The sequence below is a fragment of the Eriocheir sinensis genome, chromosome 3 (assembly GCF_024679095.1).
Source record: "Eriocheir sinensis breed Jianghai 21 chromosome 3, ASM2467909v1, whole genome shotgun sequence".
In the NCBI taxonomy this organism is placed as follows: Eukaryota; Metazoa; Arthropoda; class Malacostraca; order Decapoda; family Varunidae; genus Eriocheir; species Eriocheir sinensis.
Window position 1 is genome coordinate 21,064,593 of NC_066511.1, and position 26,787 is coordinate 21,091,379.

The following is a 26,787-nucleotide window of genomic DNA, read 5'->3' on the forward strand; positions in this document are numbered from 1 at the left end:
GCGCCCTTTGTTTCCTTCGGCCTGACTCTTCCTCCTCGACGGGTACTTTTCGTCCCACCCTCGTGAAGTTATAGATCGGAATGCCAGCCATCGTCGAGGGTTGTTTGGGGGGAGACTTTGCCTCACCCGCCAATGACGAAACGGGTGCGAGACGAACAATGATTTTAGATTTATTGTGATGAATTTTGCCTTCATGTACTGATGGGGAGCTAGAAAACATTTTCGTTCCCTAATGTATTGCCGTCGCTTGTAACCCAAAAGACCAATTCGCTCTTAGTGAAGCCGGACGCTCGCCACCCGACAGTCTGACAGCTCGCAAAAAGTCCTGTCGTGGATCGGACATTTTCTTTTGCTTGTGTGTGTGTGTGTGTGTGTGTGTGTGTGTGTGTGTGTGTGTGTGTGTGTGTGTAGAGATGTGTGTCCCGCCGGCCCGAAGGCTCCACCGCTGCGGGCCAGCGGTCGTCGGTGCCGCGCCGCCTCCACGCTCTGCACTCAGCATTAAAACCTTCAGAATATTTACAAAACATTTCATGCTGGGTAAAACACCTTTAATGTGGTGTCAGTTAAGGTTATCTCCCGTGAATATACAGCAATCAGGCTTATTCACCATTTATAAAAGCCTTAAATTTTGCTCAGGCTGCTGAGGAACGCTGTGCCTCCGTGTCTCCTTGTCAACGAAGCCCCAAGGAGATGAAGAACTGATAAAAATTAATTTTCTTTGCCTCAGAATTACTACACAGGGACTCGGTAAGGTCTTCAACCACAAATATAATTTATTCGTTCCAGTCATTCCGTCGAGGAGAACGGCGGGGAGTCTGCCTCTCGAAATGCCTGCTTTGCCTTGCTTTTGCGTTCGGTATTGCGATCATCTGCTCCATCAGCAACGAGACCGCCGCTGGCTGAGTGCCGAAGAGATTCCCCCGACGTCCCCGGCCCCAGATGACGCTGGCAGCCAGAGAAATAGCGGCGAGATTCGATCACTTGATAGGATTGAGTTGCCTTTGGGACGCCCTGCCCGCCCGTGATGACATGCGTGATAGCGCCTCGCCAGTCATTAGTTCCTCGGCTCCGGTCTGTCTGCCCCGTCCAAGTAAACATTGCCATGAAGATCGCAAGCACGAGGTGACAGATGGGCGAAAGGCACGAGGTTGACAGCTGGAAGTCGGGGTCACTGCCAGGGTGGCGTCTCGGCCCCAGTCAAAGTCAAATCTGGAGCCTGCCGTCAGATTACTCACTGTCCTACTCAGTGACGTCTTACATACCAACGGCACAAAAGGAGAAGAAACCATGTCAAGATATATTCCTTTACCGTTAATTCATCGCATTTCCGTTGATGTTTTTTCCACTTATAGTAACAGATATATCACATTAAGCATAAATCTTCATAATGAGTCGACCGGGCGTGGGCGGGCGAGATGTGGCGGGGAGAGCAGCGCCGCCTGAGTCATCGGTGGCGGCGCCGTGCATGCTGATGGCGCGGGTGTACTCAAGTGAGGCGGTGACCTTGGGAACGGTACTATTGACACACCTGGACCGCCTCCGACTCCTTCTGTCCCTCCTGCTCCTGTCCCTCCTCTCCGCCTCCTCCTCCTCCTCCTCGCTTCTGTTTCTTCTCTTCCTCTTCCTCCTCCTTTTCCTCCACCTCCGTTTCTTCTTCTCTTCCTCCTCCTCGCCTTTGTTCTCCGTCATATAGTTATTTTCTTCTCTTTAATATCTTTCCACTACTACTTCCTTTTCTTCCTCCTTTTCTTCCTCCTGATCTTCTTCTTCTTCTTCTTCTTCTTCTTCTTCCTCTTCTTCTTCTTCTTAATCTTTTTTCTTTTTTCTTCTTCCTCTTTTTCATTTTCCTTCTCCTCTTCCCAATCTTTCTTTTATTCTTCTTGTCTTTTCCTTGCTCATTTACATCAATTTTCATTAATAACACCAATCCCCATAAAAACATTCAGTAACATTTTAATTCTCTCTCTCTCTCTCTCTCTCTCTCTCTCTCTCTCTCTCTCTCTCTCTCTCTCTCTCTCTCTCTCTCTCTCTCTCTCATCACAGCCACAGAATTTCACTTCCGCATTGAGGTGGACAAATTTACACACCTCGCCTCCATACACACACACACACACACACACACACACACACACACACACACACACACACACACACACACACACACACACACACACACACACACACACACACACACACACACTACCATTCCCTTTTCTTCATTATTCACAAATCCTCGTCTATACTATTTTCTCCATCACAATAAATGTTACAAAAATTAAAATACCCCAAAAAGACCCCAAAATATGTATGTATGTGTGTGTGTATGTATGTATGTATGTATGTATGCTATAGGAGCCGCCAGGTGTAGGGGAGGGGCGCCCGCTGGGATGTCGTGTGGCAGGTGCGCGGGGCCAAGCCATTCATAGGCAGCTCAAGACTTAACTGCCGCGACGTGGACCACTTAGAAGGCGGCTTTTACTGCTTGATTATTAACAGAATTATCATACCGAGGAATACGCGAGTGACAGGTGAATATAGATTGTCTGAACTGTTCTAAAACCCTCAAGCGGGATAGCGCGAATTGATTAATCAGTTATTTGGGGTTTGGTGATAGGAGTTTTACTGTACTTGAATTAAAAGGGGATTCGGGTTGGGTTCACGAAAGTTACGAGGCTGAAAATTAGTTAAAGGACTAATAATGTGGGTTTTAAGGGCGATATAGTGTCTTATGCAGATGATTATTATGATTTTATTTTTCGTGGAAGCTGAATGGGTGGGTTCTGAAGGCCTGTAAGGGAAGGGAAGGGAAGGCGGAAGGGGTAAGAGGTGGAGGGTAACGTGACTGGGTTCCGCGCGTAGGGTAAAAGTACGGACATGGAGAGTACATAATCCCGTCAAGCTTTATGTCTGTCTTTATCGGCGATGTCTCCTGTTGGCCTTGTTCCCCCTGACGGCCGAGGGAGATAGCTCGTTCCCCTCATTGTGTAGCGTCACGATCTGTATTCCTATCGCCCCCCCTACCGCCCCCTCGTCTCTCGCTCTCGCTCTTGCCCCCATTAGCCTCACACAAATGGCCGCATCTCCACACAGGGCTCGTTGGTGTAGGGGAGCAGATGGCCTGATATTGATAGCACCACCAACACCTCCTCCCTCCATCCTCCGCTACAGCAGTGTGACCATCCCGCCTCAGCCTCCTAACTCGACCCGCTCACTCTTAACTGCGATCCTAAGTTCTCTCTCTTCTTCCTTGTTCGTGATCTGAAAGGGTGCTCTCTCTGTCTCTGTCTGTCTCTCTGTCTCTTGTTTCTTTAGTCGGTTGTTTTTTTATTTGCTTTTTTTTCTTTCTTTCTTTTTTCTTTTTTTGCTGTTGTTGTTTGTCTATATTTTTCTACTACTGGGGCTCGTCGTGTCTCTGTTGGTATCGATGTATATTCTTATCACACTTCCTGTTATTGTTCTTGCTGTTCAGGTTATTTCTTTTTCTTCTTTTACTTTTATTTTCTTATTATTATTATTATTATTCTCCTCCTATTTTTATTACACTTTCCTGTTCTTGTTCTTGCTGTTCAGGTTATTTTCTTTTTCTTCTTTTTCTTTTCTTCTTCTTCTTCTTATTATTATTATTATTATTATTATTATTATTATTATTATTATTATTATTATTATTATCATTATTCTCCTTTTCCTATTTCTTCTTCTTCTTCTTTCCTTTCTTCCTCTACTTTTTTCTTTTTCTTTTTCTTCTCCTTTTTCTTTTCCTCTTTCTTTCTCACTCCCTTTCATCTCGTCCCCGTTCTCTTCCTCCTTCTCCTCCGCTTCCTCCTTTCCGTCGTCATCCATCTCGGGGTAAGTGCGCGGCGTGGGCTCCGTGACGATCAACAGTAAAAGACTCACACTTTGCTTCACACCACATTTGTCCGCGGCGACAGTCAGCGCTGCGAGGGAGGAAGGCGGCGAGAGATTACGAGGCTGCAGCCCACACTCAAGTCGTGCCCTAGAACTGACTGAGGTGACTGTGATTAGGGTGAATTAAAGCACCATGACGGATACAGGCCCTGGAGGAGGAGGAACAGGAGGGAGAGAAGGATGAAAGGAGGTCCTGACGCATGCCCGAGGCTCCTGTGGTCAGCGGAGGGCGTGTGTGGGTGGTGAGAGGCCGCCGTGCGCATCACTGCTCATGCAAATGCCAATGAATGGTCAATTCCATATGCTAATACGGGCAGAGGCTGGGAAAGGTGGTGGCCAGTCCTATAGGTCGAATGTATACCTACATGACCTCAGTGTGTGTGTGTGTGTGTGTGTGTGTGTGTGTGTGTGTGTGTGTGTGTGTGTGTGTGTGTGCTTCTTCAGGAATTTGCAACACATTTAATTCTTGACTTCCTGCACTTGTCTGACCGTCGCATTTGCCACCTTTGAACACACACACACACACACACACACACACACACACACACACACACACACACACATCACTACCATCATCATTACCATCACCACCACCACCGTTCCCCAACACCTACAAGCGGCCACCATCATCCCCACCACCCTCCCCTTCCCCACCCATCCACCTCCCCACCTCCCACCCCAGCCCTCCATCACCACACATCCGCACCGCCGCCTCCCCGCCACACACCGCCACTAAAGACTATCAAGACACAATCTCGCCTGCCATATACACGCCCCTCCCATTCCCTGTCTCCTCCTCCGCTATCATCTCTACACTTCCCGCAGGAGTGATACAGTGTCCGAGTAAGTCATATAATCTAAATCTATACACCAAAAGAATTTATGCAACTAAGTTTAAGTCAAGTCCACAACCTCCTCCTCTTTTTTTATATGTATACGAAGTACGCTGTATTTTCTTCAGTAACAAAAACCTACACATTCTAACTGATAATCTTGCTGTGAACGTTAAATGAGATATCTTATCTTAAAATAAGTAATAATTTACAAAGCCGCTCCAAGGTTTCTAAAATTGTTATATCATGAATTCGACAATATCTCTAGTCTGGAAACTGTTTTCCTTGTTTCCCAACCCTTAGATCGATTTCCAAATAAGTGAAAGATTATATATATATATATATATATATATATATATATATATATATATATATATATATATATATATATATATATATATATATATATATATATATATATATATATATATATATATATATATATCGCGCTATTATTTGCTACAAGTTTCTTTTAATTGACTCAGTTTCAGATATTCTCTGATCAAAGTTTTTTTTCTTAATCAGTAAGAGGAATTTCTGAGCCTGTTTTCTATATGTTTTTCCTCCACCTTATCTCTTTCAATTGCTGTAGCGACATTTTACTCATTTATTTGACCTTGACGGATAACAGTTCCCCTGCACACACACACACACACACACACACACACACACACACACACACACACACACACACACACACACACACATCTCGTCGCTCGCCTCGCATCATAGACGGCCGCCTACAGTCCACTCTCCCTCACGGCGTGTCGTTCAACCTTGCTGCGCATACCAACCACGAAACACCTGCTTCAGCTCCCTTTTGCCGCGCTGGACAGGTGCTGCGAAGTCGTAAGCTGCCCTCGGAAAACTAAACAGAAAAAGGTCCCGCAGGTATCACTCCTCCCTCTCACTTGCTTGCTTTCCCTTCTTCCTTTGCGCCTCAAACACTTGGATTTGGAAATGTTGACACTGGGAGCCGCTCGTGAGTCCCTTGGGAGGGGAAATGTTATGGTAAGACTCGAACAACGCGGTCTCTTTATATTTCCTGCCCAGAGTGGATGGCGAGATGGAGGAAAAACCCTAAAAGCAGGCCAATGTGTCTATTTTTTGCTGACGTATTTCCTTCGCTCTCGTTTGCCTCACCAGGGAGTGCGGAGTGGGAACTGAGGACCCTGTGTGCGTGTGTGTTGGGGGGAATGGAATGTGTGTGTGTGTGTGTGTGTGTGTGTGTGTGTGTGTGTGTGTGTGTGTGTGTCACTAAGAGCAATAAAAAAAAAAGGTTGGGATCGTCGGATAAGGAGTTGTGTGGCGCGGAGGAGAGAGTCGAGTAATGCTAGAAGAATAGAACGAGGCGGCCGACGCTGCATAAATACCGAGATAAGCGCCATTAATTAGTTTGAATTAAATAGTATATATAGAGTTGTCGTGTAGTTCTTTAAGCTATGCACGCTCAAATATAAAAAAAAAACTCTCCCTCTCCTTCTCCCCCTCTCTCTCTCTTTCGCACACACTTCTCCCCCCCTCCGTCGGTGCTACCTAACACAACCAGCTCGTTATTGGTCGCACCTCGTAGTTTCAACCAAAATTAATAGCAGCTGACTTTTATCGCACCCCCTTCCTCCATTACTGTTAATTAGGCGGTGGCAGGCAGGCAGGGAGGGAGGACGAGAGTGGGACAGAGAGAGCAGTGGAGAGGGACTTTAGGGAGGGGGTGAGGAGAGAGAGAGAGAGAGAGAGAGAGAGAGATCGTGAAACAAGGAAGTAGTATATATATAGCATGGAAGTGCAGATGAAAGGGAGACACAAAGAGAAAAAGGTAGAGGTGGCTGAAGAGAGAGAGAGAGAGAGAGAGAGAGAGAGAGAGAGAGAGAGAGAGAGAGAGAGAAGGGGGGGAGGGGAAGAGGGAACCGGATGGCCTGGGAGGGGCGGAGGGGGCGTGGCCGCTTCGAGGAAAACTGACAGAGAGAGGTACCACCCCTCCCCCCTCTACCCTCCCACCCTTCGCCCTCCCCTCCTGACCCCACGCCTCAACTCACCACCTTTCTCCTGCCTGCCCGCCTCCTGCCCGCCCTCTCGGCACGCTATCCCCGTCAGAAAGAAAATGGGATGTGTGAGCATAGAAAACGGAGGTGTGGTCATCGCCGTTTTCTTTTTGTAGGGATGACGACTTTTTTTTTTCATCCCCATCCCGTTTTTGTTGTTGTTGTTGTTGTTGTTGTTGTTGTGCCGCGGCTCTTTCTTTGTGTGTGTGTGTGTGTGTGTGTGTGTGTGTGTGTGTGTGTGTGTGTGTGTGTGTGTGTGTGTGTGTGTTTTCTGTGAGGGATTTTAATGCGTTTTGGTGATGAGCAAACACACACACACACACACACACACACACACACACACACACACACACACAAACTCCCAAGAAAGATACAAACAAACAAATGCAAGAGAGAGTTACTTAAGGAAACGGGAAAATTGCCGGAATACAGGAAATGTCCTCCGTGGTCAGCGGGTAATGAGGAGTAATTGTTTGTTCGGCCTTAATCATTAGACACTCCTTGTGATATTTTCGGCCTCTACATTTCCTGGCGTGTTATGCTTCCTCGTATTAACGGCTGACCACCTGACGCCACTAACAACAACAACCTACATATGCTCCCTCCCTCCCAACCCCTTCCTACACCCCCCACCCCATTACACTTAGTCTTAACCTCTAATGAAGCCTTGTGTCACTCGTACTGGTGTCTAATATATCCTTGTAACTCACTAACACACAACATTCCCTTCACACCACGTTATATTTATGGTACGGACCTCAACTGAAGCTTTGTGTCACTCCTTCTAATGTCTCACTTCCTTGCATCATATTTACGGTAGTGACCTCTAACGAAGCTTTGTGTTACTCATTCTGATGCTTAACACTTCCTTATAACTCACTAACCCACATTTCCTTCCGCACCACACCGCTTTGGTTCGAGCCTTTTATGTACCTTTGTCCCTGTCAGTCAGTCACTCCAAAACACTCCCCTCCACGCACCGCATTACACGAGTACAAACCCATAATGTACCTTTGTCTCCGTCACTGTGCTCTGTAACAATGCCAGGCTTCTCCGCAAACCATGATCGCTGCAACAAATCAGCTTCAAACTGCTCCGCGCAACAATAGTTTGTTTTGTACATTTGTCATCACTTTTCTCCAAAACGTCGGCAGCATCATATCACACCGACTCACGTGTTACACCACAAGCCCAGTCTTTCATATGGATACGTAAATATGTTACTAGCCATCACTGCACCACGCATCACTACCCCAAAGCAGCTCACCATACAACGCTTTATATCATTAGCACGTTATAAGGATATTCTAATACCCTGTCTTTGAACGCTACGTAACAAACATATTTCTAGTACTTATTTTTCCCTGACATTATATTTTTGTAATGTGCAGTTACTCATAGTTCATAGGAATGGCAAAAACGCTGTCGCAACACCGCTCCCCCACACAATAAGTAGTTCCAAGGAGGGCGGAGGCTGCGGTTTCCTAGTGTTCATAACAGCATCCAGGCCAACGATGTCTCAGGGTTGTGCTGGGGGTGAGGGTGTACGTAACATAGGCCAGGAAGCGGCGTTGAATTGACCATCTTCCCAGCACCCCCTCCTCGTTGAACCTCGCCCGTCGCACCACGATAAGGCCTAGTTATGGCGCCTCAGGGGAGCCGCCACGTGCAGCAGCTTGCATGGGTGCGGGGGAAGCTGCGGGGGAGAGTGGGTGAGGTTGGCAAGGGGGGACCGCTCTAGTTCCGGGAGTCATTTGTCTCCGAGAAGCATTATTATTCAAGGCCTGCGCGCACACCTTCCCACATCTACACTCACGCAGCCCCAGCCTCACTTTTGTTCATTCACCTACACTCATGCAGGCTCCAGCTCCTCTGTCTTATCATCTCTAACACTACTCCTTTCTTTCCACACCTATAATCATGCAGTTCCCAGCCTCTCTGTCTCTAGTGACACTTATTTTTTCATTCACCTACACTCACGCAGTTCTCAGCTTCTTTCTTTGTCTCGTATCTGTCTTCAGTAGCACCCTTTCTTTTCACGCTTACACTCACGCACTCCACACCATCTCTCCCTCTCTGCCTCGTCTCATTCTTCAGGGATATCCCTTTCTTCCTCGTCACCAAGCTATCCCTCGCCAGTTTATGGGAGGAGCAGATCTGATAGTGTATTGTGTGCCAGTTCTTGCACCGCTTCTGCCTCTTGTAAATGTTAAGTGAATCGTTTCGTCTGTCCGTAAAACTCACTTCTACCTTCCCTGCTCCCCCTCACGACCCCCTCTCCCTCTCACTCTCTCTCTTGCTTCCTGCATCCTCCGAGACACTCAACCACCGCCACGGAGTTTGCATCCTACACCCTCACACCCTCCACACATCCTCCCTTCACTTCCAAGCCCTTCATCACCCTACACAAACACTCATCCCGCAGCATCTCACCCACTAGAGGCCTCACGGCACTCGCCACCCCGCGGCCCCCTCACCCCCCATCCCCCACCCACCTCTCACCGCAAAGACTCCGCGCTGTGACCTCCCTCCCCCACGCCGGGAACACACAGAACTCCCTCAGCAGCCTCCCGCCCTGTAGCGAGGCATATGAAGCACTGCGGGGAGCATCTTGACCCCAAACGCTTGCCTGCCTGCCTGTCTGCTCGCCTGCCTGCCTGCCTGCCTGCCTGCTTCTCTGAGTGACCTAAATAGTCAGGCGATTTTTCTTGTTGCCACACATTCTGGCGCGGATTGTAGCAGCGTTCGGAGCAGCGCGAAATCTCCGTTAAAAAATGCAGCATAATCGGCATTTATCATCACCGAGAAACTCACTGCATTCTCTTTTTTTTTTATATATGAATGTTTTTTCGTTCCCTATTAAACTTTTCCAGGAGTTTGCATGCACAGAATCGCGTATAATATTTGCGTAGAAAATCTCTTTTGAAATTTGCTCTGAATCACGGAAAATAATTAAAAAGAGAAATTCACAAGAAGGATTTTTAATGAGACTTTCCCTAGCCTCCTCCACCCACTCCTACTCCCCTCCCTCCCTCCCTCTCCCCTACCCCCCAGACATAACACCCGTCCTCCCCTCCCTCCCCCCCCTTGACACTCGCCTCTCTCCCTCTCTTGCTTCTGGGGCTGAGGCAGGGAGGGAGGTAGAGAGGGAGGGATGGACTTGGATGGACGGAGGTCAGGAGTGAATGGAAGTTCCTGAGCCAAAGGTTACACTACTCTCTCTCTCTCTCTCTCTCACGCACACGCACACACACAGTGACGTCAAAACTATCTTCTCATGACGCTGCGGCAGAAAAGGTGACGTCAGTATCCATGAGAGAGGGAGAGAGAGAGAGAGAAGGGAGGGAGGACGGGAGGGAGAGAGGGAGGCAGGGAGCGAGAGAAAGGGAAGCTCAGCACTGCGTGAATTTGTTGACCGCAAGAATGTTGATGGCACGACATGAGTCAACTCTGAGTCACCGTGTATACGCAAGTCCGTACGAGTGGTGGACAGACCCGCAGGTGGCTGAGGGAGACCAAACACCTGTGGAGACTATATGGCAGACACCGGAGACCCGCGCGTGGTCGTAAAACAGCCGGGACTCTTATTTTTGTCTCTGTGATCTATCGTTTGCTGCTGCTGTTGTTGTCGTTGTTGTTGCTGTTGCTTTCGAGGTTATGATTCGGCCTCAGGAGTAAAGAGAGATGCATGTTCGCTCCATCCATCAAGGTCTCCCTCTCTCTCTCTCTCTCTAGATCTTTCTCGTCTCTCGTCTCTCGTCTCTCGTGCAGCATCATGGAAATAAACACATAAAACATATAATCAAGGTCTCACTACTTTTAATCATCCACTCGTCATTTTTTTTTCTCCTCTTTTTTCCTCGTGTGGCGGCGTGCACACATTTACCTGTCAGGGGCTTGTAGGACGAGAGAGTAATTAGTCCTTGATAAACGCTTGATTACGTGTGAGACTTGGGAAATTGACTACAGAACTATCATTATTATTATTACTCTCTCTCTCTCTCTCTCTCTCTCTCTCTCTCTCTCTCTCTCTCTCTCTCTCTCTCTCTCTCTCTCTCTCTCTCTCTCTCTATGGAAGGTTTATAAATTGACTACAGCAACACTAAGAGAGGCAAAAGGGCGCTTCCCACGAGGGCTGACCAAGACAAAACCAACCTCTCCGACTCTTGACCACAGAGACCAAGAGAGCCACGTCAGAGTGAGCGTTGAGCAGGTCCCTCGCGCCGCCTGGATCCTGGAGCGCCGGAGAGGGAGCGCACACCCCACGGCCCCAAAGGTTGTTTCCCCGGCGATAGGCAAGGAGATAATCGCTCATAAACGCAGCGGTGGCTTGCCCTTGTAATGACCCTGCGCGGGAATGTAGCACGAGGTCGATAATCGCGTCCAAAATATAAACAAAACAACCCTTCTCGGCGGGATGCGAGTTGAGCTGAGTTGAGAGAGAGAGAGGAAGGACGGGAGGGAGGGAGGGAGGGATGAAACAGATGACGTCATGCTGGATTCCTATGAACATTAATTTAAGAATGATGTAGTTATCCCGAAGAGGGTGTGGACGAGGGGGGTAATTGTGTCTTTAACCGCGGGAAGGTGGTGATACGTAGAGGCCATAATCTCTCTCTCTCTCTCTCTCTCTCTCTCTCTCTCTCTCTCTCTCTCTCTCTCTCTCTCTCTCTCTCTCTCTCTCTCTCTCTCTCTCTCTCTCTCTCTCTCTCTCTCTCTCTCTCTCTCTCTCTCTCTCTCTCTCTCTCTCTCTCTCTCTCTCTCTCTCTCTCTCTCTGACACGTGTTCTTTTTTTTACAGTGTGTGTGTGTGTGTGTGTGTGTGTGTGTGTGTGTGCACCTCATCATTAGCAGAATGTTAATGGTTTATGGTGATGAGAATAAAAATATAATAATACAAGCAACTCAAAAACAAGGTCATTTTCAACATCATCATTATCATCATCATCATTATCTTCACGTCCTACCCTCACAATGTACACACACACACACACACACACACACACACACACACACACACACACACACACGCACTCCCCTCCCCCCCAACACAAACAGACCCCCCCTACACACAGACACACACACACATATAGACCCCCTCGCCACCACCCCAACGCACACACAAACAGACCCCCCTACACAGACACACACACACACTCACACACACACACAAACACACACACATACAGACCCCTTCGCATCCCCACCCCCCCAACACACACACACACACACACACACACACACACACACACACACACACACAGTATTGTCTTAACTTCAGCGCAATGACTAAATAAACTCCGGGAGAGGAATCAGATAGACTTTATACCTTGTCACGTATCTTCCTCCTCATCTGCGCGTTATTTATGATCAGTTTGCTCGCCCCAACCTCTACCTCTCCCCTATTAATTGTTTGTAGCCCCGACAGCCATAGTTCCCCGCCGCCCGACCTTACGCCGCTCTGTACTAGGTCTGAGATTCCCTTCACCGCTAGGAAAAGAGGACTAGAGGAAGGTGGAATGGTTAGGGAGGAGGAGGAGGAGGAGGATGAGAAGGAGCAGATGGAGGATGGGAAGAGGGAGGAGGTGAAGATATTTTTTTTATGTGGATTTTGCATGGCTCTATATTTCTGTAAGAGTGTCTATAAATTACTAAATATATGTATGTATGCTTTTTTTGGGGGGAGGAGTAGTAGGAATGGATCTGTGCGTCTGTGTGTATGTATGTATGTACGTATGTAGTTAGGTAAGCAGGCGGTAGGTAGGTATAGGGAGTTCAGCAGGTAGACAGTCAGGTAGGAAGGTAGGTTGGTATTTTTTTTATAGGTACGCTCGTGCTTCTCAGGGTTTTTATATGTACTGTTCGAGTGTTTGTATAAATGAATGGGCAGGTGGACTTCACTCAGCGGGTCAGAGGGCGCGACCCGATCACGATGTCAAGGCATTTCCTCTCTCCCGGACAACTCATTCCTGTTTCTTTTCCCACAAGTCCATTTTTTTTTTCAGTCACACACACACACACACACACACACACACACACACACACACACACACACACACACACACACACACACGGGCAAGACAGAGTAAAGAAAAGGAAAACAGGATATACACACTGAGACTGGATTGAGAGAAGGAGAGAGAGAGACGGATGAGTATGGGAGGAGCAGGATGAGGAGGAAGAGGGAGAGGAGGAGGAAGCACATACCCGTAGTGAGGATATGTAGGATAGAAGCATCAGACAGACAGGACCTTACGCGTGGAGCCATCCTTCATCAGAGCCTATCCTTCATCCTTTTTGTAATTTATAGTTGACAGTTGGAGGGATTACTAGCTACGTCCTACTTGGGGTGAAGCGAAGGGAAAGAGAAAGACGAGATGGAGGGGATGTGAAGGGAGTGGGAAGAGGAGGAGGAGGAGGAGGAGGAGTGAAGGGTGAGGCTGTAAAAGTTGAGAGATAAATATTGAAGGTGATTTATACTCTTATCTATATAGGGACAACAACAGTAGGAAGTAACCCAACACACACACACACACACACACACACACACACACACACACACACACACACACACACACACACACACACACACACGTACACGCACACCATTATAGCTTATATTCAAATGTCTTGGAGAGAGAGAAAAAAATACATATAAAGATAAACACTCGGTTCATTTTGGCGTTGAAAGCCGGAGAAGAAAAGAGAAGAAGGAGGAGGAGAAGGAGGAGAAGGACGAGGAGGTTCTGAGGGACGGTATATCATCTTAAGTGATCAGCGCACAGTCGCCGCGCTTACAACACCCCGCCGCCAGAACAGCCCTGACGTCTTGATCACAGGTAACCCGAGTCGCGCCGATCATGATAAAAAGGGAGACTTAACCCGACGTTTAAAATCACTCGACTGCCGATTGGACTCCCTCGCGCCGCTACTGATGCCGGGCGGGAGGCTGAGCGAGGGTGAGGAGATCGGTATTGCCTCTCTCTTTCTCTCTCTCATGTCGATCAGATAGTTTTAGCTCGTGTGTCAAGAATATGAATACGAGACTCTCCAGCCCTTCCATAAGCCACCCCGAAGACCTCCTCCATCCATTACATGTCTCCCCCTGGTTAGACACCCTCGCCTCCCTTGGTCGCCGCCGCCGGGACAAATGAAGTCGTTGCGTCTGGGATGTACACACGTAGAGACAACAACGGACCCGCGTCAAGCCGAGATAAAGTTCGCGGGGGATTCGCATAATGAGGAATGGGTCTGCGGTGGCTTATAACTCACTCTCATATGTATGCGACTCACATTAATCAAGCGGCCGACGTGGAGGAACCAGCCGTCGCGAGTGAGATGTGGCGAGGAACATACCAAACGTAATAACGCTATTAATTTAATCAGCATACAAGTCTAGGCGACGTCAGGGATCTGCCTGCGAGTGGCTACAGGCTGCCAACACGCCCCTCGCCGCCCGACCTGCTTACTCCTCCTCCTCCTCCTCCTCCTCCTCCTCCTCCTCCTCCTCTTCCTTCTCCAGCTCCTACTACTACTCCTACTCCTCGTCTGCTGACCTTTATTCTAGACTCTCACATGCTTACCCTGCTTTTTTTTTCTCATGAACAAACGTTGCCACCACAAAACACCAGGATTCGCAGTCTAACGCCCTGCTCGGTGGACACTGCACAGCCACTCGGTTGCTCTTGCCTACACTCTCGACCTGCGCTTTCTCGTGCCTCCGGCTCGCCTCGCCGGCCTGTGCTCGTCTAACTCGCAACTAGAAACTCGCCCCAGCCCGCCTCTCCCGCTGCCGGTGTCTTACAGAGGTGAAAGGTGCATGAATAAAAAAAAACCCAGCCAGTGGTCCGCTACGTGCTTGTTGATCACTGGAAGGATACCGAGACGGGATGACCGCCACAAAATAAATAAAAAGCAAATATCTTGCAAAAGAAAAGCTTAACTCAACTGAGAAAAGAAACTAAATAAGTTTTAGGAAATCCGCGGCACTAAACAACAATATCCTTCCTTTCATCAGTCTGCCTTTTTTAAAATTATTTTTACATCATTACTCTGGCTTTAACTTTTCTTCGTCATCCTCGGGTTGTTCCATTAATTTGAAAAATGAGACAAGCGAGCCTCCAGCGCTGCCGGGTCGTCTTAATTCAGTGACGCTACACACGGTGGCGCTAACATCCCCTCGGCGCCGTAAACAAAGCCGTGAATATTGCTATGAAGGACCAGTTTGTTATCAGATCCCGACCGGGTCCAACGAGGGGTCACTCTTCCTGCCTCTCGCCGGCCCACCGCCACTTATTACCATACTGAGGTCACAGCGGCCCACCAGCACTCGCGTCTTCACCTGGGAGGCCGGCAGCGGGACGGGGCGGGAAGGATGTTAGCTTCCTTGGGAGATGGACGGATAGAAAGGGCGGGGGTAGCCATTTTGCCGGGTGGTGTACAGACTCTTGAGGGCTCTCTGCCACCTCAGATCAGGGGGTCAGGAGGGAGTTCGGGACCTCCCAACAACCCTCCCGCACCCGGCATGTTAACTTCTCGGGTCAGCTATGAACAAAATTCACACTTTTATCTAGCACCGCCTCAAGTAACTGGACCGATCATACATTGTTTTATTTTTTTTAATATTTCCATTAGGTTTGAGCTGGCATCGTAAGCTGGCCCATTAAGCTGACCTCAGCATCGCCGTGTACCTGTGCAATTACCTTGAGTGAGGCTTGCCAGGGCTACACGAGTGACAAATTGCCGAGGAAGATAAGAGAAATCCGACTCTGTAATCAGCATTCGTCACAGGAGTAGCGGCGGACGGGCGCGATACTTAAGAGGGAAGCCCCTAATGCCTCCTGAAGGGCTACTGATGGCACTCCCTCCCTGCCCCGTCCACCCCTGGGCCGCCCTACAAAGGCCCACAGTAAAGGCCGCCGTCTGGGTATGACCACCAACATGTACATCTCAATACCCACGCGAGCGCCCACACGAGGCAGGACCAGCGCCGGCCAGTCTCCATGCGGCTGGATTCCACGGGTGAGCCCTTGCGAAGGATTCATGGAAATTTTTCGCATTCGATTCAGCGTTGCCAGATTATCGTACTCAGAGCATCGTATTTTTCGATTTCTGACCAACAACTACTGCAAATAAAAAAGGAACCCGCGAATAACTAACCATTTTAACGACAGCTATAAATGAAGCCAGCTATTGCAGTGGACGATACAGTTTTGGGGGTGGAAATCGGTAACTGTAAGGCTGAGTACGAGAACCTGGCAACACTGATTCGATGTGTAATGGCGACGCAGAAGAGGACGAAGTGCAGACATTTTCCCTTCCCGTGTTCAACGAGGCACTGCATTCCGTCCCTCGCGTAATTCAGGTTCTGACGAGCGGATGTCATGTTTCCCGTCCCGGCCGTCTTAAATCACAGGCTCAGGTGGTTGGATTTAAGACACTCGGTGGGACGCAGGCATCATCACGAGGGGGTGGGAGGCGAGGAAGGGCAGGTTGTGGGTCGTGGGTGGGAGGGAGGGAGTGGGTGGGGGGGGGGGGTGCGGTCATGCTTGATTAGTGTTCTGTTCGATAGAGGAAATCAAGAGAAGATGAGAACAAGGGCGGAGGAAGGCAAATAAAAAATAATGATACGGATGACGATGATGGGGATGATGCTGGTGATGATGATGATGAGGAGGAGGAGGAGGAAGAGACGAACGAGAAGAACGAGGAGGGTAACGACGGTAATTAAAAAGAAGAGAAGGATGAGGAGACGGAAGATAAGTAGGAGGAGGAAGAGGCGGAATAGAAGAAGACGAGAAGCAGGAGTAAGAAAAAAGCGGCACACAGAAGCTTGTCTAGGGAGTGAGCGAGGGCAGCAAGGGCCGGCGGAGAATCAATCACCTTGACACGGACCGTAATTATGTTAAAAGAATGATGAACATATATTTTCGTCTCCCGGCCGCCCCAGGTCTCAATCGGGAGCCATTACCTGCCGCTTACCCGACACCACACACCTGGACACATCGACTTTGCCCGACAACACGAATTCAGTGGCTGACTCAACTTACTTACCGATGAGACAGAAATACAAAGGTGCCAGCTGATAAGGACCCAGAGATACATCAATTTCACCCCCCAATCACTCCTGCGAACTCTCTCTGGTCGGTATACTGTCAGACCCTTCCACCCCTAACATCAACTACTTTCAACGGCCGAAAGGAAATTCAGTCAGGTTCTAGTGAGTATTTCTTTAAGTTCATGGTACAGAAGAAGGGTCAAACTACCAGAAGGGTCATAAAAGTAGCCCTAGAAATGCCCAAAGTCAGATATGTGTAGCTACTTGGGCGCCAGAATGCTTAGGAATATAACCCTAACATTCTTACAGCGGTGCGCATCCATAGAAACACCAGCTTTTAAGGGCACACGTCCATAATGGCAACGTCGATTATGAAAGCCGTTGGAAATCTGGCTAAGGATCGGGCGGCGCGCACGGTACAGCTGCATGGAAAGGTGGTATTGTTGTCAGCTCCGGGCCGCAGTTCGTGACCCGCGTATCGACCGTTCAATCTTAACTATTACTGTAAATTCACTTCGTGTCATGTAAATAATGCGGCCAGGTTAGTCTTTTACTTGGGTTCGTCTTTATCCTCTTTTTTTTCTTAGTCTTTTACGGTTCGTTTTGAGCAGTGAAGGAAGTTTCTCGCCTTCGAAGAAATATGAGGCTACTATAGGGAAGCGAGTTCTGTGAGAGCGAAAGGTAGAAGGCAATACTGAAGCAAGAAAAGGAAAAGTCTTAATTGGGCATCCCGGAAGTACTGTAAATGTAACTGTCATATAAATAACGACGAATGATCGCTAAGACCAGTCTCGTGTTTGGGGAATGAAAGTTCATTAAGTGTTGAAGGCAGAGAGATTAAAGCATGAGTAACACGTCACAAAACAGGCAAAAGAGAAAGACGATAAATATAAGTGTCGTGTAAATAGCAGTAGAGTGAGAGCGAGACCAATTTGGCGTTTCTATTTAATAAGTAAAAACATAACTTATACGAGGAAAAAGTAGAGAAAAAAGGCAACATCTTCTGTTTTATGGCAAGGGAATGAAGTGCATGAGAGTACATCATGGTTCCTTCCTAACCCAAACAACACAAACGGTGGTGACCAGCGTGGTGAGCAGCGGTGGTGAACATTACTGTGAGTAGACCAGGAAACGCCCGTGGCGGCCCATGACATGTGGCCGGGGCCTCAGACCCACGCAGTAATATGTGCTCATACAGGCAATGGCTGTTAACTAGGTGCTGGAGGAGAGAAACGAGCAAGGGTTGTTGGAATCTCATGTCGACACACCTCATCTACATGCTAGGAATGGTTGCTAATTTGGGTTTCATTTCATTTATTACGCCTCCAGGCCATCGAGACGAAAGAAATAATGTTATTGTTTCTTGTGAGCTGTCATACGCGAGTATGAAACGTAATGAGTTCATGGTTAGCGTTCCGGTGATTAGGAATGACCAGCTCCTCCCCGTCCCAGAGGTCATGAAGACCTGCCAGCAATGTCATGTCAGCCCGTAAAGTTATGTATGTTAAGCGGCTCCCGGTGCGCAGCGTTAGCCCGCCCGGGAGGACGCGGCAGCCTCCCACCTGCCCACCAGGTAGCTTATGCCAGTGTTTTCTTCCTTTCCAGGTGTTGAGGCGCAGATGAGAGACTGACGGTGAAGCCTTTTCTACCGCTGCCCCGTCTGCTGTCTCGTCAGGGACTTTGTTCCGGCCCACCCACCGGCCACCACCTGACGCAGGAGAACAAGTCCCGTCACTAGTTCCAGCCAGTGAGCTGGACTAGTGGACACACCACAACCACCGCCTTCCCAGTGCGCGACAGCCACCCTCTCAGGGCACCCAAGTCCGCCCTCATCAGCAGTGCAGCTTTGCCACCGTAACCGTGGCAGAAGAAGCACTCTTCATGATTACCATGGATATTCCGCCCCCGCCCACCCCCCACCAAGTAGTGCACGCGCAGACCATCATGCAGCAGCCAAGTCCAGAGGACGCCAAGAAAAAACGTGAGTATTCAAAATCGTTCAAAACGTTTTGATTTCCTTCTCACTCCTCACTCTCATGCAGTGCCGCGCCCTCGTGTTCTCAGCGATATTCTTAATAGGAAGATGTTTTCCTTACACACTACTTCCCGGTGGTAAAATACCTTATAGACAGAGTTAAAATCCGGGCATTCTGTCGTTCCTGTGGCTGAGGGCGCTAATACAATCTTATCAGCCAGCTTCACAGACGCACGAGACACCTCGGCGGGTCATAAGGAACGTTGATTATACACTCCTGTCGGGGGATATAATCAGCGGTCCTTGTGTGGCGGGCGCCCCCTCCCCCCCCGCCCACGAGTCAGGTATTTAACATCACTAAGTAAAGACTTGGTAATTTTATCTCTTCATAGCCCCGAATTCTGAGGTACATTCTTGAAAACTAAACTGCGTACCTTCGAAGTCTCGGAGACAACGAAATGTTCTGTACATTGCATCTCCATTCTCTCTCTCTCTCTCTCTCTCTCTCTCTCTCTCTCTCTCTCTCTCTCTCTCTCTCTCTCTCTCTCTCTCTCTCTCTCTCTCTCTCTCTCTCTCTCTCTCTCTCTCTCTCTCTCTCTCTCTCTCTCTCTCTCACTAAAACAGTTTCATGAGACCCACCCACGTATCAGTTTGCACACGTCATTAGCACATCCCTACGCAGCCCCTCACCTGTGTTTGCTGCCCACTCTCACCTGACGTGTCGACCGAGACTAACCGAGCCGCGAGGAGACGAACGCTCATCAACCAGTTCCACTCTCTCGTGCCAACACACACACACACACACACACACACACACACACACAGGTCCCACTCTCCCCCCCCCAACACACACGCACACGCACACACAGATCACCTCCTTCTCCTCCCCACACATACAGGCACACCTTGTATCGGATTCTGACGGCGGGAACTCAGACGTATTGCACCTGTTTGGATCTGCATTGCTCTCCGTCTACGAGGCATCTCTCATTCGCCCCGTGAAAGATGGATGGCCGCGGCGTCGAGCATGAAGTAATCTCGTGTCAGAGGAGCCAAGGCGCTCATTACGTTGAATTATGGTAAAATTATCAGGCGTCCGTAACAACCCGTCCGGCGAGGTGAGTGCCCACTGGTAAAGGCTTCCGGGTGCAAAGAGAACTGCCCGGGGGGAGGAGGGGTAGGGGGAAAGGAGAAAGGGAGGGAGGAAGGGGGAGAGAGAAAAAGAGCGAGAGATTTAAGCATTTAAGTGAAGGTAAAGAGGGATAAAGAGAAGGGTTTTAGGTGAAGGAAAGAATGGAGGGATGGAAGGAGGATCTTTAAGTGTGGAAGAATAAAGGAGATGGAGAAGGGACTTTTAAATAATGGGCCGTAACGAGAAGAAAGAAAGGGAGCATGCAGAGGGAAAGGATGGTGGAGCAAGAGAAAGAAGAATGGAGGGAGGGAGAGAGGGAGGGAGGGAGGGAGGGAGGAGGGGAGGCGGAGTACTGGTGTTAGTTGCAAAAAAATAAAACTCGTTAATTTTCTGTAGCAAGACCTCGCAGCGTGTACCCTCCGCGCTCCCTTCCTCCTTGCACTTCGCGTTCGTATTTAATCGGCTCCTTGCTTTAGTTTAATTTTCTTTTAGGCTCCTTGCATTTCTTTTTCGCTCAAGCCCTCTTCCGCTCCCTGTCTTTGCTCTTTGAACTGTTATACCGCATCTTTCAGTTTCTTCAGTGTTAGCGAGTCGTTCTGGATCTTTTGTTAGTACTTATTGTTTACGTTTTCAGTGTCTAGGCCATCATACTCTTTAAACGCACTTCATTTTCCTTCTCCACAATGGTCCTCTTCATCCTCCTTTCTCTTCGCGGCTCGCCATGGAGGGGGAGGAGGAGAGGTGGTTGATGGAGGGTCAGTGGGGCCGGGGCGGCGTGGGGAGGGTCGGGGCGTGTCTGGGAGGGCCAGGAAGGAGGAGCAACAACATCTGCAAGCCACCGTCAGCCCGGGGCGCGGCGCTACCTTGTGTTTTTCTTGTAATCACCGTGAGAGAGACAGTAAAGCAGACTAGAAAAAAACTCATTGACGTGGTTCCTGGCCGGCGAAGTTTCTTAAGCGACTCAGTATGCACAGGTAAACATGCAAAGAAGTGCCAATCATCATACATTATGGCATGGGCGCAGGGAGCATGCGATTAGGCGAGCAGCGAACACGGGTAGAGACAAAAGCGCTGATGGGAATAATTACGGTTGTCAGGGTCTTTTTTTGTGTGTGTAGCTTTGGTGGCTGCCTTTTATCGCCGCTTCATTATGGCGGTAAGCAGAGGGAGGGAGGGAGGGAGGTAGGAGGTCAATAGTGGCTCCTCTCGTAACGGTGGAGGCGGGACACAAGTTATTTTAGCGGATGAGGCTTAGCAGAGACGAGTCGCGTGGAGATCACATCACGACCTGTCCCGTGCACCTCCGCCATCCATCCTGCGAGCCTGACCAGATACCATCTATCCCAAGCCTCGGCTGGGGCTACTGGTGCTTAATTTCTACGTTACAAAACTACCATAAAACCATCTAGCTTTATAAGGCAGTGGGGAGGGGGGTTGGGGGTGAGGTCTGCGGCACACGACTCCCGGGCCCCAATCAGAGTGAGCCGTGTGTGGATGCCGTTTTGGACGTCCGAGTAATACATCCCATTCTTATTAACAATTACTGGAATCGTATTGACAGTAAGTGGCGGCAACACACCTCAGGCATCCGGCATGATCCTCATCGGCCACTCCGAGGCATGGGAGGATCGTAAAGTTTAGAGTGATGGCTCCTAACTGGATTACTGCTTTAATAAACTTCTTCTTACGACACCCAACTATTACGTGGGTTCCCATCAATGAACACACCTGAACGGCGAGGCCCAGGTGAGTGCTGCCTCGGCCGCGGTGAGCAACGACTCCGGGACACGCACTCACGCCGTGGATGCTGAGGAGAGGCGCCACGTAGCAAAAACCTGGATGGCGATAACTCAGACGGAGCAACGGGCCGCCGCCTCCTCCACGCGCTGACTTAGTGCCGCAGAGTGTAAACAGAGAAATTTGGCGGACGAGTCAAACGGAACGAGAGAGGCGCCACGGGTCACACGAGGCCAAGGCAACACCCGCGTCCCTCACCTCCAAAAATTATCAACACCTCATCTCCGTGTGACTTAAAACTCCAAACTACTAAACACAATTATCTATTTTTTCCCACGGTTAATGAGAGAAAATAAATCCTCGGCATTGAATTTTCTCACCACAAATTAAACTCCGCAGAGAACCTTGTGTTAAAAACCTCCATAAAACCACGGCGCTAAAGTAAGTTACATAAAAGAAGTCCGTGTCACTGCGCTTGTTTTCGTATCGGGCCGAATTTCCTGTTCCCGCCGCAGCCCAGTTAATGATGATGAGCGGCGTGAGTCGGTAATGCTAACTTGATGATGATGGTGCGGCCCGGTGACAGTTCCAGGGGAGAGGAGGAGTGGGGAGGCTGAGGAGGTGGGAGTAGTTAGCCCTTACCCCTTCACCTCCCTGCCTACCCCCGTCATTCTCCGTCTCCCCCCCCCCCCCTTCACTCATCCTCTCTTCAGGGTGGAAAAGAAAAGAAATCAAACCCACAAAATACGAGGGCATACGATAGAAATAAGAAAAGAGGAGAAATTAGAGGAACAAAGCGAAGTCTGTAATTCAATTTTAAAGAGATTTATAGCAGTGACTTGCAGTTCTTTAATTCATGTCTGCTGATCATGACGTGTGGCTTGCTTTCTCTATCGCAGACCTTTGTGTTCGTACCCCGGTGTTCTCTGGCCTTTGCCGCACGACAGTAGGAAGTTAAAATAAGATGTAGCACTGTCTGATCAATTAGTGTCAGAGAAAATCATGAAGTTAAAGCTGGAAATCCATCAAATAAGGACAATGTTGTAAGTTGCTCAACCGCCTGCAAGTCTACCACCACTACCACCATCATAACTACCACCGTCACCACTATCACCACCACCATCATAACTACCACCATCACCACTATCACCACCACCATCATAACTACCACCACCACCCCTATCACCACCACCATCATAACTACCACCACCATCACCACTATCACCACCACCATCATAACTACCACCACCACCCCTATCACCACCACCATCATAACTACCACCACCACCACTACCAGTCAGGAACTCCCCACTCGTCCGCTCTCCCCACCATCATCACCACTAACACCACCACCATCATAACTACCACCATCACCACCACTATCACCACCACCATCATAACTACCACCACCACCACCACTACCAGTCAGGAACTCCCCACTCGTCCGCTCTCCCCACCATCATCATCACTAACACCACTAATCCCACCACCATCGCAATCATCCCCATCCATCACCACTACCACCACCACGTTCATCACCACCACACCACCGTAGCCGCTCAGACAACCCTCCTTCACCACTACAACCACCCCTACTCCCTCCCTCACCATCACCACCTAACCACAACCACACAGCCTCCATCACCACCACCACCACCTCACCACCATAACCACCATTTAGACACCACCTTTCTCTACTCAATGCCCTCACCACTACCTCCATCACCACCACGCACCACCACTACCACCTTCATCACCAGTTCCCTTACCCCTCACCCCACCAACCAAATCCTCATCGCCACCACCTCCACCATCACCATCATCGCCTCCACTCACCTGCACTTCCCATTAGGCCGCGGGTTTCCCTCCTCCTCACCTCCCACACCTTGCCTCGGGAACATCTAAAGGTCGCCAGGTAAATATTGTCAATGGCTTGTCAACACGGATCCGCTGGAGGCGTCATTAGCGTAGGCCAGGTGAGTGCGGGCCGGCCTGTCGCCACCACCTGTCCGTCCTTACCTGTGCGGACTTGATGAAGGTGTGGATGGGTTTATTTGGCTGCTGCTTCTCCTCCCTTCCTTTGTTAGTGTGACGTTGCTTTGTGAGGTTGATAGTGTTGTTGTTTGTGTTGTTTGAGTTGATTGGTTTGGCTGTTGTGTGTGATTTGACGGCAAAGATTTAGGCCAAGAGCAAAACACAATGATCAAAAATGCCCCAAACTCCAATAGAAATAAATGTAGAGAGAGAAAGACGCTAAAAGACCAGGATCGACTATGTATGGTTACTGTGGTGTCTTATATATCTAATTGTTGTGAGTCCAGTTATATTCCTAGTGTGGTGGTGGCGCTGTTGTGGTGGTGGTGGTGGTGTTCGGTGGTGGTCATGGTGGCTGCGCTCGTATTTTACTTTTTTGCGGTGGTGGTAGTGGTGGTGGTTGTGGTGGTGGTGGTTGTGGTGGTGGTTGTGAAGGTTGTGAAAGTACGAGTGATACTGATTTGATTGTGTCTTACTAAATCACTTACTCATTTTACGATTGTTATTATAAATTGCATGTCAGCAAGATAACCATTCCTTCAGTTATTCTCCTAATGTTTTTTTTTTTGTTGTTGTTGTTGATAGTACTATTGTTTACTCCTCCTCCTCCTCATCTTTCTAGCCCTCCGCCTCGTATCACTACTACTAATAATAATATTGTCACTACTACTGCTACTACTATCACTACTACTACTACTACTACTACTACTACTACTACTTGATTTGAAACGACAGGGATTTGAAACTTCCTGGGATAAAGAGGAAGGAGAAGTGAGATGAAGGGAGTTGTGAAGAAGGAAGAGGGAGGGAGAAGGACGGAGGGAGGGAGAGGGAGGGAGGGAGGAGAGAGGATAAGGAGATGAAAAGATCCATAGATGACGCGGCGTGAAATACCGTATCAGATCCGCCAATGTCGCCTTGTAATGAGGAATGAGGCGTGAGGTGAGGTGAGGTGAGGACTTTGTGTGTGTGTGTGTGTGTGTGTGTGTGTGTGCGCGCGAACCTGTCACCATTACCGCGCACAACAACCACCCACACCATAATCACTACCCATTAACACCACCATCAACACCACCAATTCGGCGGCCAGGCACACCATCCTCCCTCCCTTCCTTCCTACCTTCCATCCACAAAACTTATTCTTCCTCAGTCACCTCCTCGTGATACAGAACTTAAAGGTCGTCTTGAGGCTTGTGGCGGTGAGGTGGACGAAGCGTGAATGGGACCTGCTCGCTTCCTCCTCCGTGACGCAGCACCGGTAGGAGGAAGAAGAGGAGGAGGAGGAGGAGGAGGGAGATAAGAGCAGGAGAGGCACCCCGCGGTCTCCCTCTTCGCCTCACGTCGCCCTATGTCTCTTCCCTCCTCCAAATCTCCTCCCTGCGCCACTAGGCTCTGATGGTCGGATGCTGACGATGAGATTCACAAATGAGGGTATTCACGTAGACTTGGCGCGCGGTGAATAGAATCTGTGTTACAAGTGGTTTTCCCTGAGGCTACCTACACGCGGTTGGGGTGTGAACGGCGATATTACGGCTGTGTCTCTGTCTTAGTCTGTTTGTTGTCTCTCTTCCTCTCTTTCCCTCTCTTCCTTCTTCTTCTCCTTCTCCGTTTTCTCTTTTTCTCATTCTCATTCTTATTTTTTCTCTTTTACTTTCTTTTTCTCCTTCTCCTCCTTTTATCATTCTCCTTCTCCTTTTCCTTCTTCTTCCTCTCCCTCTCCATCTCTCTCCCTCTCGCTCTCACCTGTTCCCCTATACCTGTGTTTCCCGACAATAATCATCCCCCGCCTCCGATCTGTACTACCAGGTAAGGCGCATACCGGTCCATTGATTTAATGAGCACCTGTTTGATATCTTGTCCAATCTGGCGAATCATAGAAGCATGAAACACTAAAATAAAAAGTCGATCTAATGATAGTTCTCACGTGTCCAACAATCGAAACTTGCTTGATTAAGAGATTACTTTCAAAACCACCCTACTTTTTGCCTTATCTCTATATCTTTTACCTTTTTACCCCCTCAATCACTCCATCGTTTTCTTCCGCCGTCCGCCCTTCTCCTCGTTCTCGTACTCTACTTCCTCCGCCTTGTATTGCTTTCAAGTTTTTATCTTATCGCTCTACCTTTTACCCCTTTATCCTCCTCCTCCTCCCCCTTCAATCACTACATCGTTTTCTTTTGCCGTCCGCCCATCTCCTCCTCTTCCTCCTCCTTCTCCTACTCCGTCTTCTATTGCTTTCAAGTGGATGTGTCTCGTTGTGTTCCATCAGTAAGTAGCTCCTGGCCACTCTCTCTGTCCGCGCCGCCACGTTATCAGTTTGGCAGTGAATGCGCATCTTCGGCGTTATCAGTATTGCCACCCTTGTCTTCTCGCATCGCCTCCAACCATGAGTGTGTTGAGGAACGTAGGAGTGAGATGCAACCTTTACACTGAGGCGCGCATGCGTGTCTTGTGTGTGTGTGTGTGTGTGTGTGTGTGTGTGTGTGTGTGTGTGTGTGTGTGTGTGTGTGTGTGTGTGTGTGTTTCTACGTGTTTCTTGACCGCAAAAAACACACCCTACAATTTAATCAAAACTAAACTTATATCGCGCCGCACCCCAACCCGCAGCTCGGTGAACCTGAAGGCTACTGATCATTAGACAGACCCCCAGTTATGTAGCTTATGAAATTCTAATCAAGTCTGCAGGGGGATCAGGGGGGAGGGCAGGGGGAATGCGGCAACCAAATGAGACGTTCAAGAGCAATTTACCGAGAGATCACCGCAGGAGGAGAGTGTATCACAGCGCAGCCCTCCACCGGCCGACGCGGGGATGCTACCACAAGCCTCGTGGCAACGGTGTGCGCGGCGCCTGTCTATGGAACAATGAGATTCTGAATATGTTCGATAAATGGCTTCGTCGGTTAATTACTATACTGTCTTATCTATTTTCTTTTTGCTGACGGTTAAGATATTTGGTTGTTGGAAGTCATCGTTACATTTATTTATTTATTTTTATACAGCATCCACAAAGCGCTAAGTTACGCCTCGGCACCCCTCATACGGTACAACACCTCCTTATACTCGAATCTTTCA

The 26,787-nt window shown here is 49.0% G+C and overlaps 1 protein-coding gene and 1 long non-coding RNA gene across 11 annotated transcripts in view; one reads left to right on the plus strand and one right to left on the minus strand.

Annotated features, from left to right (window-relative positions):
* Positions 1-26,787, minus strand: part of LOC127006316 (uncharacterized) — a 286,097-nt gene that overhangs the window by 92,914 nt on the left and 166,396 nt on the right. The gene's annotated exons all lie outside the window — the stretch shown is intronic.
* Positions 1-26,787, plus strand: part of LOC127006282 (paired box protein Pax-5-like) — a 191,659-nt gene that overhangs the window by 7,063 nt on the left and 157,809 nt on the right. For all 10 annotated transcript variants that reach the window (XM_050876004.1, XM_050875997.1, XM_050876071.1 and 7 more), the window contains exon 2: positions 18,443-18,818. In XM_050876004.1, the coding sequence (XP_050731961.1) occupies positions 18,719-18,818 (100 nt within the window). In that variant the 5' untranslated portion in view covers positions 18,443-18,718. The remainder of the gene's footprint in view (positions 1-18,442; positions 18,819-26,787) is intronic.